Raw genomic sequence first — 18,921 nt, 5'->3', positions numbered from 1 at the left:
AGTAAGTGAGTAGTACATAAATATGTGAATTAGACTTTAATACAAACTAATTAATTTTATATAATATGAATTTTAATCTTCATATTTGTAAACTTAATATATATTTCTGTCAGTTTTAAAAAATGACCTTTTCACCCCCATCACCCAAGGTTTTTATATTTTAAGATTAACAATGACTCTCCTCAAAGTTTAAATTATTACACTTACGTATCAAAAATTTTATTATCTTATTCTAATAATTATTTTTCCTAACAATTTATTCTGACATATTATCAACTCATCATTTGACATCTTCTCTCTCTCTCTCTCTCTCTCTCTCTCTCTACTGGTTTCTTAATACAAAAACCACAAAAAATTGGATCGAAATAACTGGAGATGCATGCGTCAAATCGCATAAATAAACTTTTTTCTTTATTTTATACTTGAATTCAGTCTAATGAAAGCATTCAATAATATATTTACATTATCAGTTCAATAATGATCAAGGATCCTTAGCCTAACTGTGTCATAATTCAGCAAATGTCATCTTCAAGATGTGCTGAAAAATTTTTGGTTGTTTGAAATCCACATGTAAAGACGACAAAACGTCCTAACATGATCGACTTGGGTGATTTGATGACCCACAAGCATGATCGTCATCTTTCTGGGGCAGCTTCTACGGTTGAATACAAGCCAATCTGACGGCCCAGATCACTCCGTCGGCCACAATCTGAATTAATTACAATTGACTACTTCCTAAGTACCGAACTGGTGATACCCTTTCGGCAGACAAAGATTCATATCCTCGTGGAGCAATCGACAAAGGACAACGATATTTAGTATTCTTCCTCAATTCAATCTCAACCCAAGTTTGAAACTAGAGTTTTATGAGAAATTTGATAGGTTTGGGAAGACTGTAAATTTTACCAGAGTGAACTGCAATATTTCTGTCATTCTGTGTTTTCAACAGAGATCGATTAAAATGTAGAGGTGTTGTTATTATCCAGAATGATAATGGAGCTGAAACTGCCACGTTGAGAAACACCCCACGCAACACTGCTTCTGCTTCAGTCATAAAATGAAGTGACACTTGTTTCAAGGTTATCTCTTCCCCCATGTTCATCTGTTCTTCAATTATTAGCTTCAGCCAGCTGTTTCACTGTTTGTAACTGTTCTTTTTACCATCCATATGTAATTTGGTTTAAAAAGAAAAAATTTTATATACAAAGGAAGAAATAAAGATTTGGAATTTGATTTACTCGATGTGATTATTTATATCTGAGCACTAGCATTTGAAGGAGAAACAAGGCATTTTTTATATATTAAAACCCTTTTTTAAAAATAATTTAGCAGTAAAATATTCAACATTTATGTAATGTTCAATTTTAAATTACCATGGTAAAATATTAAAAAATTTAGAAAAAAAATTTAGATTTAACCACCCATCAAATTTGTGGAACCTTGATTTTATATATATATATATATAATGGTAAAATTAGAAGTAATCATTGTAAAATCATGGTCAAAAAAGTATTTTCATAAAATTATATACACGTGGCAGAAGAAGTAAGAACCAACTAAAATACACGTTAGGGGCAAAACTGTCACCCAAAAAATATCACCACTATTTAATAAGGTCGTGGTCACTTCCATGCTGGAGCTCAGAGTTCAGTTACTCCCAACGTCCCTGACTCTTAAACTCACCGTTTCCATTAATCTCGACCTCAATGGCTTCACTCTCCCAGTACATTATGCTTTTACTCTTTATCGCCGTTTGTTTTACCGCCGTCAACGGCTGCCATCGGTCAGACCGGGCAGCTCTGTTAGCTTTCAAAGCTGCCCTCAAGGAGCCTTATTTAGGCATCTTCAACACGTGGACGGGCAACGACTGTTGCCGCAACTGGTACGGCGTCAGTTGCGACCCCGAATCTCACCGGGTTGCTGATATTAACCTTCGTGGTGAGTCGGAGGACCCGATATTTGAACGGGCTCACCGAACCGGCTACATGACTGGCTACATATCACCAGCGATCTGTAAACTGAAGCGTCTTTCTAGTTTGACTATCGCTGACTGGAAAGGAATCACGGGCGAAATACCTCGTTGCGTCACTTCGATTCCGTTTCTTCGCATTATCGATTTAATCGGAAACAAGTTATCGGGTGAGATTCCGGCTGATATCGGACGGCTTCATAGGCTTACCGTTTTTAATATTGCTGATAATTATGTAACTGGAAGAATCCCCGAATCTTTGACTAATCTTTCTAGCTTAATGCATCTTGATTTACGCAACAACCGAATTTCGGGTCCGATTCCACGAGATATCGGTCGGCTTCCCATGTTAAGTCGAGCTTTGTTGTCTCGGAATCATATATCCGGTACGATCCCGGAATCCATTGCAAGAATTTACCGTCTCGCCGATTTGGATTTGTCCATGAACCAGATATCGGGGCAAATACCGGCTTCTTTAGGCAAAATGGCTGTTCTAGCGACCCTAAATCTTGATTTCAACAAACTTTCGGGCGCCTTACCAGCGAGTTTGTTGGCTTCAGGTATTAGCAATTTAAACGTAAGTAAGAACTCGCTTGAAGGAAGAATACCGGATGTTTTCGGGCCGAGATCTTATTTTACAGTTCTTGATTTATCGTTTAATTATCTGAGCGGGCCGATTCCGAAATCGATATCGCAGGCGTCGTATATCGGGCATTTGGATTTGAGTCACAACCATCTTTGTGGGAGGATACCGCCGGGATCACCGTTCGATCATCTTGAGGGTTCGCAATTTGCTTATAACGATTGTCTGTGTGGGAAGCCACTTAAAGCTTGTTAAACTGGGATTCGGTTTTCCGGGTTTGATTATGAAATATATAATGCCTGTAAGGCTGCTGCTTTGCATTGTAACGGTAAACAACTAATATATTTATTTTGCTTTCAGTTTACTTATAAGATTGGAGAAAAATAAATTTTTTTAATGAATCGTGCAAGCCCTAAATACACTAGCACAAACCTTTTGGGTTTAAATGGTTATTTTACCTTTTTCCCTATCCGAATGATAAGATTGGAGAAAAATAATTTTTTTCAATGAATCGTGGGAACCCTAAACAACAATAACCCGACCCCCGTTAAAATAATAATAATTTTACTTTATTTTATAACAGAAATTAATTCATAAATAAATATTTAAAATTTAAATTATTATATGTTTATTTTAAAGATTTATCTAAAACTTTGATAGAAAATAGTCCTTCAATCTTGTAAAAAAAATAGAATTATATGTATAATTTTTATACATAATTTTATATATAAATAATAATATATTATTATATAATTAAAAATTAAAAATTAAAAATAAAATAATATTAATTATATGATAATATATTCTTATTTTTATATAAAATTGTGTATAAAAGGATATTTTGTTTTAGATAATGTCCAGTGGTCGGTAACGCGTATGGAATTGTGAGCTCTCTCTCTCTCTCTCTCTCTCTGCTGTAAACAACACACGTGAAGCTTGCAGTGGGGCAGCAAGTGTCTGAAGACGGTGGAAATATTATGTTATTAAGTAGCGGTGGCAAGCACAAGCAGTAAATTCTTGGCTTGGCTACAGAGGAATAAATGTTTGATTCTTCCTTCTTTAATTTACACCAACAATGGTCTTGCTTCACCGCTTTTGGTCTAATCAATTTTGTTCCACATTCCTCTTATTTTATCTTAGTACTTGGCTGATATGGTAAGTTTTCGGAACGAGAGAATTCCTATGAAATTCCTCAATTAAATTGAATGTAACAAACAAGCACTCCGTTTATATCAATTTCTATGCAAGCTCCTATTAGTCCTTGCAGCTTTAAGAAAACATTCAGCTTGAGTGGTTTAGTCATTGCATCAACCAATTCTTCTTGTGTGTCACAATGCACCGACTCCACGCCACAGTATTGGCCTAGGTGAGCTCTCAAAGAAAATGGAAACGTATATCTATGTGTTTACTATGATCATGCAGGATTGGGATCTTCAAAAATTTGATTGTAAAGCTACTAACACAACTGATAAGAGTTGACTTGTCTAATCCAAATATTTGTAACACCTCCAATGCATACTTCTTTTGATTAATAAAACACCATCTGATTTTTGCAAGACTTTGAGATCGAGAAAATACCTCATCTTACCAAGATTTATCATGTCGAACTCATACTTCATAACAATTTTTAAATCATCATTTTTATTAAAAATGAGATCATTAACATACAAACTTACAATTAAAATTTTGTCTTCTTTTATTTTATTGATGAATAAAGTGTGCTCATATTCACATTTCTCAAAACCTTCTGTCATAAATTGGGTTTTTATATGATTGTATCAAACACATGATGCTTGTTTAAGCCCACTAAATGTATTCTTTAATTTTTAAACCTTCTTTTATGTCCTTTTTACACATAACTATAAGATTGCTTCATAAAAATATTTTCATTTAACTTATCATGTAAAAATATAAATTTTGTGTCTAACTGATAGATAGTACATCCTGTTTGAACTACAACTACTACTATCAAACAAATTGTCTCTTTGTGTGCCGCGAGTGCAAATACTTATGTATAGTCTAGCCTATGTTGTTGTGCATATCACTTCACTACAAGCCTAGCATAAGATTTGTCCACTTCTCCATTTTCATTAAATTTAGTCCTATAAAACTCATTTCACCCCAACTTTCTATCCTTGTTCAGGTAATTTAGTTAATTCCTATGTGTCATTCTTTTGTATTGCTACCATTTCCACATCCATGAATTTCCTCCATTTCTTACTTTTCATGACATCCTCAGGTGAATAGGATCAACAGCTACAAACATGGTCCAATAAGCTCCATTATCTTCCTCAAAAAGTCCTTTTGTTGTTAAATATAGTCTTTCATCCAAATTGGTGGTGTCTTCCCTTGTTCCTTCTTTCATTTGAGCAAGGATAGTCGGTCAAAGAATCAGAAGATAGATTCTCCACTTATTCTTCTATATCAGCATCAAGATCAAATTCACTCCCCTCTTCATTCTCATCAAACTCAGTTGCTTCCTCCTCACGATCACCCCATTCCAAATTGCACACAATGGCTTCTCATATTTCTTATCCCAATCCGAATTTTTGTCTTCTTCGAATACAACATCCCTGCTTATTATGATCCTTTGTGAAGTTGGATCATAAAATTTATAAGCCTTCGACTCCTCGCCAACTCCCAATAGAACACAACTCAAGCTCTTATCATCTAGCTTAGATCTTTTATCGTCAAGTACATGAACATGAGAGATACGTCCAAAAACTCTAAAATACTCAACCGAAAGCTTGACTTAACTCCAAACTTCTTCTAGGGTCTTATTTCTCACTACCATTATCGGACTTTTGTTCAAGATATGCATTGTCTAGTTGACTGTTTAAGGCTAGAAAGTTTTGAAAATCTTCTTGTCTGAAAGCATGCGACGGACCACATTCATAATGGTTCTATTATTTTGTTTCACAGCTCTGCTTTATTATGGTGTGTATGGAACTGTCAATTGCCTTCGTACACCATTTACGTTACAAAAATTGGTGAACTCTCATGATATAAATTCTCCTTTGCGATCAGTATGTAAGCCTCTATAGACAAGTTTACTTTCTTCTCAACACATATCTTAAAACTTTTGAAAACAACAAAGGCTTTTGATTTCTCTACTAAAAAGTAAACCCATGTTTTTCTAATACAGTAATCATTGAAAGTAATCAAATACCTTTTTTGTGTATAAAGATGGGTGTGATCGGTCCTCAAATATCAACATGTACCAACTGAAGAATTTGTGAAGAGCTGCAGGTGCTCTTTTTTGGAAACGAGTCCCTTCGTTGCTTCCTTACCAAACAATCCTTGTGACAAACCATTTACCATTTTCTTCTGCTGAAGAGTCCTTAAGCCCTTAAAGCTCAAGTGTCCACGGACAAAATTTAGATTTTGATCTTAATGTATGTGATGCTAACTTTAGATTTAGAGGAAGCTTGTTTGAACACCACTTCTCACCAAGAGAAACACAAGCAATAAGTCTAATTAAGACTCGGGATTGTTTAACTAACAAGCACGAAGGGAAGAAAATCTAGTTCTTGTAGTTCCCATATTATATTTTTTTAAATATAATTACTGTATTAGTTAAGTGTGAAGTGTTGTTGATTGAATGAATACATTTGTTGGACACAAAAAAAAAAAAAAAATAAATAAATAAATAAAACTGCCAAAATTAGTGTTTCATAATTAACAGAGAATTAATCTAGATCAACTTCAACATTCATTAGAAAATTATCAAGGTAGACCATGAAGCACATTATTGATTATGCACACGATTTTACAAGGAATGGGAAAATTAAAGAACAATGATAATTTATTGGCCTCTCTACTCCTAAACATTTAACTTCTCAAGTTGTCATGTTGAAGTAAACTGTATAATACTCATCTCTAAAGTTGTACAACGGCTCCAGAAGGAAATTCCTCCTCACTCCTTTGGCAACAAAGCTAATAGGATGATATTGGCTCAGTCCTTTCCCTGTTACAAAGCTAGCAGCATCGCTGAATTTGGCATCTGATGATCCAGAGTTGCAGCTGAGCTTTATTTCCAAGTTCCTGCAGCTATATACAAAGCAACCCTTATGAGTTTCTGATTCCAAGGATACTGTGTCCTTTCCATTTAATCCTGAAACCAAATGGAAAGTAGAGGACTGAGCACTGGAAGCATCCTGGACAGCAAGTATGTTATCTTTTCCTAGATGAGCTACAAGCATTCCTGGAAAAGCAATTGGTTCTAGCACGATGGATTTGCCGATGATGTCTTTGATGCATGAGAATTTGGTGGATGGATCAGTGGGGATGATTCTGAAAGTGGCTTGAAGAGCAGCCTCAGTGCCAGATATATTGAGTCTTCCCATTGTTATTGATTGGTTTGAGTTTGTTATTACAAAAGTTGAGTCTCCAGAGCCATGGAAAAATGTAAATAGTTGATCATTGTATGAGGCAGGAATTGGACTTAGCCATTCAGAAGGAGGACGCCCTGCAGCAGCCTTGATGTCCCAGTCCCCATTTGAGTGACCAGCAAGCAGAAAAGGACCGAAATGTATCGCCTGTAGAGAAGCATATTCCAGCCGATCATCTGATCAACAAAACAACTTTGATTAATTAGTCAGAGAAAAAAAAATTAACTTCTGTATGCTACTCATGAACTTAACTACCTTTAATAGGTTCGGTCCTGAAAGTGATGGGTAGCTCAAGAGTTAATTTGTCACCAGAGCTCCATTTTTTTGTCACATGTAGAAAATTACCTGCATCAAGAATGTGATTCAATGCTAACTTGCTACTTTAAACTCGGGTGAGATAATAAATAAGAAATGTGCTGAACTTATTCAAACCTGGAGCTGGTACAGGCAATTTCTGGCCATTCAATTTTGTCTTAGAACCACTTGACTGTGTCCAAGATGGTATCCGCAAAATCAGGGAGGATTCGTCACATGCCTGCAAACATTATGGAGATCAAACTTGGCTGAAAAGCAAGTTACTAGATGTGTTGTGATTCATGATAACGTAAACACCGCAAGTACCTTGCTCGAAGTGACTGTCAGTGTCAATCTCAAGAAAGGATCCCAAGAAACATAAGGATCAACATTCTGATAGAGCGTAAACTGCCCAAGTTGCCAATTGATTGTGCTTGATATAAACTGGATGATGTAAAGGCCAGGAACCTTTCCTTCCTCTTGAAAATATATGGAATCTCCCAACTTAGAGAATGATTCAATCCCTGCAAGATATAATCACCAGGTTTTCAATAATAGTTCAAGTTTTTGCAAGGGGAAATGCTGGGTATGTGAAATAAATCAGAGACCTGTGCCATAACAGCACCAAAAAGAATCAAACTTTGTTCCCCATCCATGGTAGCTCACTGCCCTGGAATTTCCACGATTGAGAGGAAGCATGTAAATCATCACTCCAGGTTCTCTTCCTCGTTGGATACCCATGACTCCATTTGTCAGGGCGCCTTCATAATAATCTGCATAAGCCATTTCTTTTGTCCATGTAAACAGGTTGCGCGCAACCTGCGAAATTGCAATAGGAAAAAAAAGTGAATTGTGAAGCTAATTCTGTAGCAAAAGTGAGAAATGAACTTACCTTCAACATGTTATAAGTTGTGCATGATTCTTCTGTTTCTGTGTCTAAAGTGGTTGCCATTCTGTTTGGATCGCTCCTTCAATAATCAGATAAGGATTAAGTTGAATAATGTATGAAGTAAATATTGTAATTGTCAATTCAGAATGGCACAAGGAAATTAAGGCGGGGGGCAGGGATTAAATTATTACTGAATGAAGAAAATTTTTAACTGAAGGTGGCTAAAGTCAGTACCAGAATTCTCCTGATGATGTTCCTCCTGTTGCATAACTGAGAGAAGAGTTGATAATGTCCATGAAGTATATCCCCATTGCCTGTTAAACCATTGTTATATTATCAAAAATCTTTTTTTTTTTTATAACTCTGATAACTTAGCACAATATACTTTCTCCTAGCTCCAAATTATATCAATTTAGGCATATATAAAATGTCCCTAGTAAGCAATTTACCTTGGAAAGTTCATCACCGGTGACTTCATACCGCATTTGTGCTCCAATAACAATTGGGATATGAGTGTTGCTATGGAAACCAGAAATGTCATTAGCCTACAGGCATAAGAAAGAACTTTTATATATTGACCTCAACAGCAATTAAAAAATGAAACTTCTCTTATTACAACATAACCTAAATCCTCTAAATTCTGTATCCTGCAATTCTGAACCGGAAATCAATACTACTATGATCTCAACATATCATCAAAATTCTCTTTGATCTGTTGTCTAATAAAATCAGAACCAAAAGTTTGTAGTCACCTGTACAGCAAGCAACCCCAAAAAGCATGGTTTGTCAAAGAGGTGAGCCAACAGTAAGTGCTTTGGATTTTTCTGGGTATAGTAACATAAGAATCATGTCAAGAAAATCAAATTCCTTACAAAATTCAGAATTGTGGTGCTACTTTTCTAAATTACAGGGGATTTACTAACAGATTAAAACCTACCGTGATGCTGAACAACCTGTAAAGAACATCATTCATGCCACCAAATTCTTCATTAAGAGACTGAAAGTGTCTTTCGATACTGTACTTCTTTATGACATTCTTAACACGATTGTAGAAATAGTCAGCCATCCGTATGGTCATTTTCAAAGCTTGATCATTTCCAGCAAAAGTAAATTGATCTAACAAACCCGCCAGGATCTGTCAAAGGATGCAAGTTTAAAGCAAGTTATAAATTTCACAAATTTTCATCACTATTTACCTTTATGGAAAACAAGGTAGGCTTTTCACCTTGTGAATGGTGTAGTAAGGAGCCCAAACAGGTATTAAAGCTTCAACGCGATCAAATTGCTCGGTTGGAAAAGCAGAAAGATACCCAGTTCCCATTTTTCTCTGACACTCACATAATATGGACACCACTGCTGACATTTTTTCCCTGAGAGTATCGTTGTGAGTGCTTGCCCACATTTTTGCAGTAGCACTCATAAAATGCCCTTCAAAATCCCAAAGAAAATCGTGAAAATGAGAAATAATTATTCCCGCGAAATATAACAAGAACTTTAAGATAATCACAAGAGAAAACTTGTACCTACAAAATGACCCCGGAGCTCAACATCTGGTGCTTCCCAGCCTCCATAAGGCTTTCCAGGTGTAGGCAAACAAGCAGTTTTTCTGAAGCTCCAAACTAACCTATCAACATCAAGCAACAACAGATACTCCAAATTTGTTTGCTGTGCAATCCAATGCAATGAATAGGGATCCAGTCTAACGTCATGCAATGAGACTTCTGTAAGAAATTTTTTTCCAGGAAATTGAAATGTGCCCGGAAGTTTAAGTTTCTTGTACATTAATGATGCCCAGTTGTCATCATCTTCCTCACTCAACAGCTTCCTGGAAGAATCGTAAGGATGATAATGAGCTGGTTTCATATGGTAAGTCGAGAAAATCTCTTGTTTCCAGGTTTCATTTTTGGATGTTAAGAGTTCGTATCTAAGAGAATGCGATGAACTCTCAGGAAAAGCGTTTGTGCATATCTTAGCGGAAGCCAAACCACAAGAGAGAAACATAAACAAAACGGTAAATAACCAGAAACCCGCCATGTTTTTGTTCAGAGCTTGGATATCTGCAGAGGTTTCCAAGCAGATCGAGAACAAAACTCAACCAAAAAATATCAAGAAAAGAAATTCCCACTGAACACAAACTTAAAGAACAAAGGATGGCTGCATAAGAAGCTTTAAAAAGTTAAAGCTCAAGCACACTGAAAGCTGTACGCCAAGGAGCTGTATATAAATATATGCATAAAGATAGCTGCGAGATTACTGGACGGAAAAAACGAAGAATCAGAGATAAGTGTTTCCCTCTGATTTACTGGTTTGTTTTACTGAGAGAGCGGGAATTTTCGATTATATTATGACTAGAGATTTCTGGGTCAATTAGAATTTACAGAAAATGAGAGAATATTTTTTGAGTCACTGAGGACCATTTGACCATTGATGAAGAACTATGACTGGATCAACCTATTTGGTCGGAAAATTTTGCCCGGTGATCAGTATCAACATGTAGCAACAAAGGGATAGATTTGACTGTGTTTATTTAAATTTAAATTGAGTTTGAAATAACTTTGACTAAAATAAACTTAAAATTGAATTTAAATTTAAAAATTAAATATTTTCCAACTTAACTTTTATGATTGTTCAATTCGTCAAACTCGCGAGTATAAATATTTATATATGAATTAACTAAATATATATTGTTTTGATCAATACACATCAATACCCATTTATTTTATTTATTATAGTTAAACTGGGATTCGGTTTTCCGGGTTTGATTATGAAATATATAATGCCTGTAAGGCTGCTGCTTTGCATTGTAACAGTAAACAACTAATATATTTATTTTGCTTTCAGTTTACTTATAAGATTGGAGAAAAATAAATTTTTTTAATGAATCGTGCAAGCCCTAAAATACATTAGCCCAAACCTTTTGGGTTTAAATGGTTATTTTACCTTTTTCCCTATCCGAATTATAAGATTGGAGAAAAATAAATTTTTTCAATGAATTGTGGGAACCTAAACAACAATAACGCGACCCCCGTTAAAATAATAATAATTTTACTTTATTTTATAACATAAATTAATTCATAAATAAATATTTAAAATTTAAAATTATTATATATTTATTTTAAAGATTTATCTAAAACTTTGATAGAAAATAGTCCTTCAATCTTGTAAAAAAAATAGTATTATATGTATAATTTTTATACATAATTTTATATATAAATAATAATATATTATTATATTATTATATAATTAAATAATTAAAAATTAAAAATAAAATAATATTAATTATATGATAATATATTCTTATTTTTATATAAAATTTTGTATGAAAGGATATTTTGTTTTAGATAATGTCCAGTGGTCGGTAACGCGTATGGAATTGTGGGCTCTCCCTCTGCTGTAAACAACACACGTGAAGCTTGCAGTGGGGCAGCAAGTGTCTGAAGACGGTGGAAATATTATGTTATTAAGTAGCGGTGGCAAGCACAAGCAGTAAATTCTTGGCTTGGCTACAGAGTGAATAAATGTTTGATTCTTCTTTCTTTAATTACACCAACAATGGTCTTGCTTCACCGCTTTTGGTCTAATCAATTTTGTTCCACATTCTTCTTATTTTATCTTAGTACTTGGCTGACATGGTAAGTTTTCGGAACGAGAGAATTCCTATGAAATTCCTCAATTAAATTGAATGTGACAAACAAGCACTTCGTTTATATCAATTTCTATGCAAGCTCCTATTAGTCCTTGCAGCTTTAAGAAAACATTCAGCTTGAGTGGTTTAGTCATTGCATCAACCAATTCTTCTTGTGTGTCACAATGCACCGACTCCATTCCACGGTATTGGCCTAGGTGAGCTCTCAAAGAAAATGGAAACGTATATCTATGTGTTTACTACGATCATGCATGATTGGGATCTTCGAAAATTTGATTGTAAAGCTACTAACACAACTGATAAAAGTGGACTTTTCTAATTAGGTTTTCCCAATGCCCTTTTCAATCATATCGTTTGGCATGCATACATATGCAACTGCAACAATAAACTCTATAGCAAGTATTGTCCACCTTAACTCTACCTTCATCCTTCATATGCTTAAAGCGAAGGACAATTGGATTTTGAACAAAATTACTTCTATCCATTCTAAATATTTGCAACACCTCTAATGCATACTTCTTTTGACCAATAAAACACTATTTGATCTTTACAAGACTTCGAAACTAAGAAAATACCTCATTTTACCAAGATTTATAATGTCAAACTCATACTTCTTAAAAATTTTAAACTATAAATATCAATCATCATTTATAATAAAAATGAGATCATTAACGTTATAATCTTATAATTAAAACTTTATTTTTTTTTATTTTATTGTTAAACAAAGTATGCTTATATTCGTATTACTTAAAACCTTCTATCATAAATTTGGCTTTTATATGATTGTACCAAGCATGTCTTGCTTGTTTAAGCCCATAAAGTATATTCTTTAATTTTTAAACTTTCTTTTTGTGTTTCTTTTGCACATAACCACAAGACTCATTTAACTCACCAAGTGAAAATGCAAATTTTGTGTCTAGTTGGTAGATGGTACATCCTCCTTGAGCTACAAATGCTACCACCAAACAAATTGTCTCCTTGTGTGCTGCAAGTGCAAATACTTATGTATAGTCTAGCCCATGTTGTTGAGCATATCACTACACTACAAGTCCAGCATAAGATTGTCCACTTCTCCATTCTCATTAAATTTAGTCTTATAAAACTCATTTCTCTCCAACTTTCTTCCCTCCTTCGGGTAACTTAGCTAATTCCCATGTGTCATTCTTTTGTATTGCTACCATTTCCACATCCATGAATTTCCTCCATTTCTCACTTTTCATGACATCTTCAGGTGAATAGGATCAACAGCTACAAACATGGTCCAATAAGCTCCATTATCTTCTTCAAAAAGTCCTTTTGTTGTTAAATATAGACTTTCATCCAAATTGGTGGTGCCTTGTTCCTTTTTTCATTTGAGCAAGGATAGTCGGTCAAAGAATCAAAAGATAGATTCTCTACTTATTCTTCTATATCAGCATCAAGATCAAATTCACTCCCCTCTTCATTCTCATCAAACTCAGTTGCTTCCCCCTCACGATCACCCCATTCCAAATTGCACACAATGGCTTCTCATATTTCTTATCCCAATCCCAATTTTTGTCTTCTTCGAATACAACATCCCTGCTTATTATGATCCTTTGTGAAGTTGGATCATAAAGTTTATAAGCTTTCGACTCCTCGCCAACTCCCAATAGAACACAACTCAAGCTCTTATCATCTAGCTTAGATCTTTTATTGTCAAGTACATGAACATGAGAGATACGTCCAAAAACTCTAAAATACTCAACCGAAGGCTTGACTTAACTCCAAACTTCTTCTAGGGTCTTATTTCTCACTACCATTATCGGACTTTTGTTCAAGATATGCATTGTCTAGTTGACTGTTTAAGGCTAGAAAGTTTTGAAAATCTTCTTGTCTGAAAGCATGCGACGGACCACATTCATAATGGTTCTATTATTTTGTTTCACAGCTCTGTTTTATTATGGTGTGTATGGAACTGTCAATTGCCTTCGTATACCATTTACGTCACAAAAATTGGTGAACTCTCATGATATAAATTCTCCTTTGCGATCAGTACGTAAGCCTCTATAGACAAGTTTACTTTCTTCTCAACACAAATCTTAAAACTTTTGAAAACAACAAAGGCTTTTGATTTCTCTACTAAAAAGTAAACCCATGTTTTTCTAATAAAGTAATCATTGAAAGTAATCAAATATTTTTTTGTGTATAGAGATGGGTGTGATCGGTCCTCAAATATCAACATGTACCAACTGAAGAATTTGTGAAGAGCTGCAGGTGCTCTTCTTTGGAAACGAGTCCCTTCGTTGCTTCCTTACCAAACAATCCTTGTGACAAACCATTTACCATTTTCTTCTGTTGAAGAGTCCTTAAGCCCTTAAAGCTCAAGTGTCCACGGACAAAATTTAGATTTTGATCTTAATGTATGTGATGCTAACTTTAGATTTAGAGGAAGCTTGTTTGAACACCACTTCTCACCAAGAGAAACACAAGCAATAAGTCTAATTAAGACTCGGGATTGTTTAACTAACAAGCACGAAGGGAAGAAAATCTAGTTCTTGTAGTTCCCATATTATATTTTTTTAAATATAATTACTGTATTATTTAAGTGTGAAGTGTTGTTGATTGAATGACTACATTTGTTGGACACAAAAAAAAAAGTAAATAAATAAAACTGCCAAAATTAGTGTTTCATAATTAACAGAGAATTAATCTAGATAAACTTCAACATTCATTAGAAAACTATCAAGGTAGACAATTAAGCACATTATTGATTATGCACACGATTTTACAGGGAATGGGAAAATTAAAGAACAATGATAACTTATTGGCCTCTCTACTCCTAAACATTTGACTTCTCAAGTAGTCATGTTGAAGTAAGCTGTATAATACTCATCTCTGAAGTTGTACAACGGCTCCAGAAGGAAATTCCTCCTCACTCCTTTGGCAACAAAGCTAATAGGATGATATTGGCTCAGTCCTTTCCCTGTTACAAAGCTAGCAGCATCGCTGAATTTGGCATCTGATGATCCAGAGTTGCAGCTGAGCTTTAATTCCAAGTTCCTGCAGCTATATACAAAGCAACCCTTATGAGTTTCTGATTCCAAGGATAATGTGTCCTTTCCATTTAATCCTGAAACCAAATGGAAAGTAGAGGACTGAGCACTGGAAGCATCCTGGACAGCAAGTATATTATCTTTTCCTAGTTGAGCTACAAGCATTCCTGGAAAAGCAATTGGTTCTAGCACGATGGATTTGCCGATAATGTCTTTGATGCATGAGAATTTGGTGGATGGATCAGTGGGGATGATTCTGAAAGTGGCTTGAAGAGCAGCCTCAGTGCCAGATATATTGAGTCTTCCCATTGTTATTGATTGGTTTGAGTTTGTTATTACGAAAGTTGAGTCTCCAGAGCCTTGGAAAAATGTAAATAGTTGATCATTGTATGTGGCAGGAATTGGACTTAGCCATTCAGAAGGAGGACGCCCTGCAGCAGCCTTGATGTCCCAGTCCCCATTTGAGTGACCAGCAAGCAGAAAAGGACCGAAATGTATCGCCTGTAGAGAAGCATATTCCAGCCGATCATCTGATCAACAAAACAACTTTGATTAATTAGTCAGAGAAAAAAAAATTAACTTCTGTATGCTACTCATGAACTTAACTACCTTTAATAGGTTCGGTCCTGAAAGTGATGGGTAGCTCAAGAGTTAATTTGTCACCAGAGCTCCATTTTTTTGTCACATGTAGAAAATTACCTGCATCAAGAATGTGATTCAATGCTTACTTGCTACTTTAAACTCGGGTGAGATAATAAATAAGAAATGTGCTGAACTTATTCAAACCTGGAGCTGGTACAGGCAATTTCTGGCCATTCAATTTTGTCTTAGAACCACTTGACTGTGTCCAAGATGGTATCCGCAAAATCAGGGAGGATTCGTCACATGCCTGCAAACATTATGGAGATCAAACTTGGCTGAAAAGCAAGTTACTAGATGTGTTGTGATTCATGATAACGTAAACACCGCAAGTACCTTGCTCGAAGTGACTGTCAGTGTCAATCTCAAGAAAGGATCCCAAGAAACATAAGGATCAACATTCTGATAGAGCGTAAACTGCTCAAGTTGCCAATTGATTGTGCTTGATATAAACTGGATGATGTAAAGGCCAGGAACCTTTCCTTCCTCTTGAAAATATATGGAATCTCCCAACTTAGAGAATGATTCAATCCCTGCAAGATATAATCACCAGGTTTTCAATAATAGTTCAAGTTTTTGCAAGGGGAAATGCTGGGTATGTGAAATAAATCAGAGACCTGTGCCATAACAGCACCAAAAAGAATCAAACTTTGTTCCCCATCCATGGTAGCTCACTGCCCTGGAATTTCCACGATTGAGAGGAAGCATGTAAATCATCACTCCAGGTTCTCTTCCTCGTTGGATACCCATGACTCCATTTGTCAGGGCGCCTTCATAATAATCTGCATAAGCCATTTCTTTTGTCCATGTAAACAGGTTGCGCGCAACCTGCGAAATTGCGATAGGAAAAAAAAGTGAATTGTGAAGCTAATTCTGTAACAAAAGTGAGAAATGAACTTACCTTCAACATGTTATAAGTTGTGCATGATTCTTCTGTTTCTGTGTCTAAAGTGGTTGCCATTCTGTTTGGATCGCTCCTTCAATAATCAGATAAGGATTCAGTTGAATAATGTATGAAGTAAAAATTGTAATTGTCAATTCAGAATGGCACAAGGAAATTAAAGCGCGGGGCAGGGATTAAATTATTACTGAATGAAGAAAATTTTTAACTGAAGGTGGCTAAAGTCAGTACCAGAATTCTCCTGATGATGTTCCTCCTGTTGCATAACTGAGAGAAGAGTTGATAATGTCCATGAAGTATATCCCCATTGCCTGTTAAACCATTGTTATATTATCAAAAATCTTTTTTTTTTTTTTATAACTCTAATAACTTAGCACAATATACTTTCTCCTAGCTCCAAATTATATCAATTTAGGCATATATAAAATGTCCCTAGTAAGCAATTTACCTTGGAAAGTTCATCACCGGTGACTTCATACCGCATTTGTGCTCCAATAACAATTGGGATATGAGTGTTGCTATGGAAACCAGAAATGTCATTAGCCTACAAGCATAAGAAAGAACTTTTATATATTGACCTCAACAGCAAGTAAAAAATGAAACTTCTCTTATTACAACATAACCTAAATCCTCTAAATTCTGTATCCTGCAATTCTGAACCGGAAAATCAATACTACTATGATCTCAACATATCATCAAAATTCTCTTTGATCTGTTGTCTAATAAAATCAGAACCAAAAGTTTGTAGTCACCTGTACAGCAAGCAACCCCAAAAAGCATGGTTTGTCAAAGAGGTGAGCCAACAGTAAGTGCTTTGGATTTTTCTGGGTATAGTAACATAAGAATCATGTCAAGAAAATCAAATTCCTTACAAAATTCAGAATTGTGGTGCTACTTTTCTAAATTACAGGGGATTTACTAACAGATTAAAACCTACCGTGATGCTGAACAACCTGTAAAGAACATCATTCATGCCACCAAATTCTTCATTAAGAGACTGAAAGTGTCTTTCGATACTGTACTTCTTTATGACATTCTTAACACGATTGTAGAAATAGTCAGCCATCCGTATGGTCATTTTCAAAGCTTGATCATTTCCAGCAAAAGTAAATTGATCTAACAAACCCGCCAGGATCTGTCAAAGGATACAAGTTTAAAGCAAGTTATAAATTTCACAAATTTTCATCACTATTTACCTTTATGGAAAACAAGGTAGGCTTTTCACCTTGTGAATGGTGTAGTAAGGAGCCCAAACAGGTATTAAAGCTTCAACGCGATCAAATTGCTCGGTTGGAAAAGCAGAAAGATACCCAGTTCCCATTTTTCTCTGACACTCACATAATATAGACACCACTGCTGACATTTTTTCCCTGAGAGTATCGTTGTGAGTGCTTGCCCACATTTTTGCAGTAGCACTCATAAAATGCCCTTCAAAATCCCAAAGAAAATCGTGAAAATGAGAAATAATTATTCCCGCGAAATATAACAAGAACTTTAAGATAATCACAAGAGAAAACTTATACCTACAAAATGACCCCGGAGCTCAACATCTGGTGCTTCCCAGCCTCCATAAGGCTTTCCAGGTGTAGGCAAACAAGCAGTTTTTCTGAAGCTCCAAACTAACCTATCAACATCAAGCAACAACAGATACTCCAAATTTGTTTGCTGTGCAATCCAATGCAATGAATAGGGATCCAGTCTAACGTCATGCAATGAGACTTCTGTAAGAAATTTTTTTCCGGGAAATTGAAATGTGCCCGGAAGTTTAAGTTTCTTGTACATTAATGATGCCCAGTTGTCATCATCTACCTCACTCAACAGCTTCCTGGAAGAATCGTAAGGATGATAATGAGCTGGTTTCATATGGTAAGTCGAGAAAATCTCTTGTTTCCAGGTTTCATTTTTGGATGTTAAGAGTTCGTATCTAAGAGAATGCGATGAACTCTCAGGAAAAGCGTTTGTGCATATCTTAGCAGAAGCCAAACCACAAGAGAGAAACATAAACAAAACGGTAAATAACCAGAAACCCGCCATGTTTTTGTTCAGAGCTTGGATATCTGCAGAGGTTTCCAAGCAGATCGAGAACAAAACTCAACCAAAAAATATCAAGAAAAGAAATTCCCACTGAACACAAACTTAAAGAACAAAGGATGGCTGCATAAGAAGCTTTAAAAAGTTAAAGCTCAAGCACACTGAAAGCTGTACGCCAAGGAGCTGTATGTAAATATATGCATAAAGATAACTGCGAGATTACTGGACGGAAAAAACGAAGAATCAGAGATAAGTGTTTCCCTCTGATTTACTGGTTTGTTTTACTGAGAGAGCGGGAAGTTTCGATTATATTATGACTAGAGATTCCTGGGTCAATTATAATTTACAGAAAATGAGAGAATATTTTTTGAGTCAATAAGGACCATTTGACCATTGATGAAGAACTATGACTGGATCAACCTATTTGGTCGGATCATTTTGCCCGGTGAGCAGTATCAACATATAGCATCAAAGGGATAGATTTGACTGAGTTTATTTAAATTTAAATTGAGTTTGAAATAACCTTGACTAAAATAAACTCAAACTCAAATTTAAGTTTAAAAA

The 18,921-nt window shown here is 35.3% G+C and overlaps 3 protein-coding genes across 3 annotated transcripts; 1 reads left to right on the top strand and 2 right to left on the bottom strand.

The window, feature by feature from the left end:
• The first annotated feature begins 1,644 nt into the window (after positions 1-1,644).
• LOC123207906 (DNA damage-repair/toleration protein DRT100-like) lies at positions 1,645-11,008 on the top strand. The gene is made up of 2 exons (XM_044625405.1): positions 1,645-2,827; positions 10,883-11,008. Exon 1 carries the CDS (start codon positions 1,707-1,709, stop codon positions 2,805-2,807), a length of 1,101 nt encoding a protein of 366 aa, XP_044481340.1. The 5' UTR covers positions 1,645-1,706; the 3' UTR covers positions 2,808-2,827; positions 10,883-11,008.
• On the bottom strand, positions 6,231-10,428 carry LOC123207901. The gene is made up of 12 exons (XM_044625393.1): positions 9,650-10,428; positions 9,352-9,554; positions 9,064-9,261; positions 8,879-8,950; positions 8,576-8,671; positions 8,361-8,440; positions 8,130-8,205; positions 7,846-8,056; positions 7,565-7,761; positions 7,376-7,478; positions 7,199-7,288; positions 6,231-7,119 (listed from the first exon to the last, which is right to left on the bottom strand). Exons 1-12 carry the CDS (start codon positions 10,158-10,160, stop codon positions 6,392-6,394), a joined length of 2,565 nt encoding a protein of 854 aa, XP_044481328.1. The 5' UTR covers positions 10,161-10,428; the 3' UTR covers positions 6,231-6,391.
• A 3,459-nt stretch (positions 11,009-14,467) lies between the features above and the next one.
• Positions 14,468-18,360, bottom strand: LOC123208588. The gene is made up of 12 exons (XM_044626124.1): positions 17,850-18,360; positions 17,552-17,754; positions 17,264-17,461; positions 17,079-17,150; positions 16,775-16,870; positions 16,558-16,637; positions 16,327-16,402; positions 16,043-16,253; positions 15,762-15,958; positions 15,573-15,675; positions 15,396-15,485; positions 14,468-15,316 (listed from the first exon to the last, which is right to left on the bottom strand). The coding sequence occupies exons 1-12, from the start codon at positions 18,358-18,360 to the stop codon at positions 14,589-14,591; spliced, it is 2,565 nt and encodes an 854-aa protein (XP_044482059.1). The 3' UTR covers positions 14,468-14,588.
• Positions 18,361-18,921: the final 561 nt, after the last annotated feature.

Source organism: Mangifera indica, chromosome 2 (genome assembly GCF_011075055.1).
Source record: "Mangifera indica cultivar Alphonso chromosome 2, CATAS_Mindica_2.1, whole genome shotgun sequence".
Taxonomy (NCBI): Eukaryota; Viridiplantae; Streptophyta; class Magnoliopsida; order Sapindales; family Anacardiaceae; genus Mangifera; species Mangifera indica.
The sequence above is the reverse complement of the archived record's forward strand: the minus strand, read 5'-3'. Positions and strand labels throughout refer to the sequence as shown.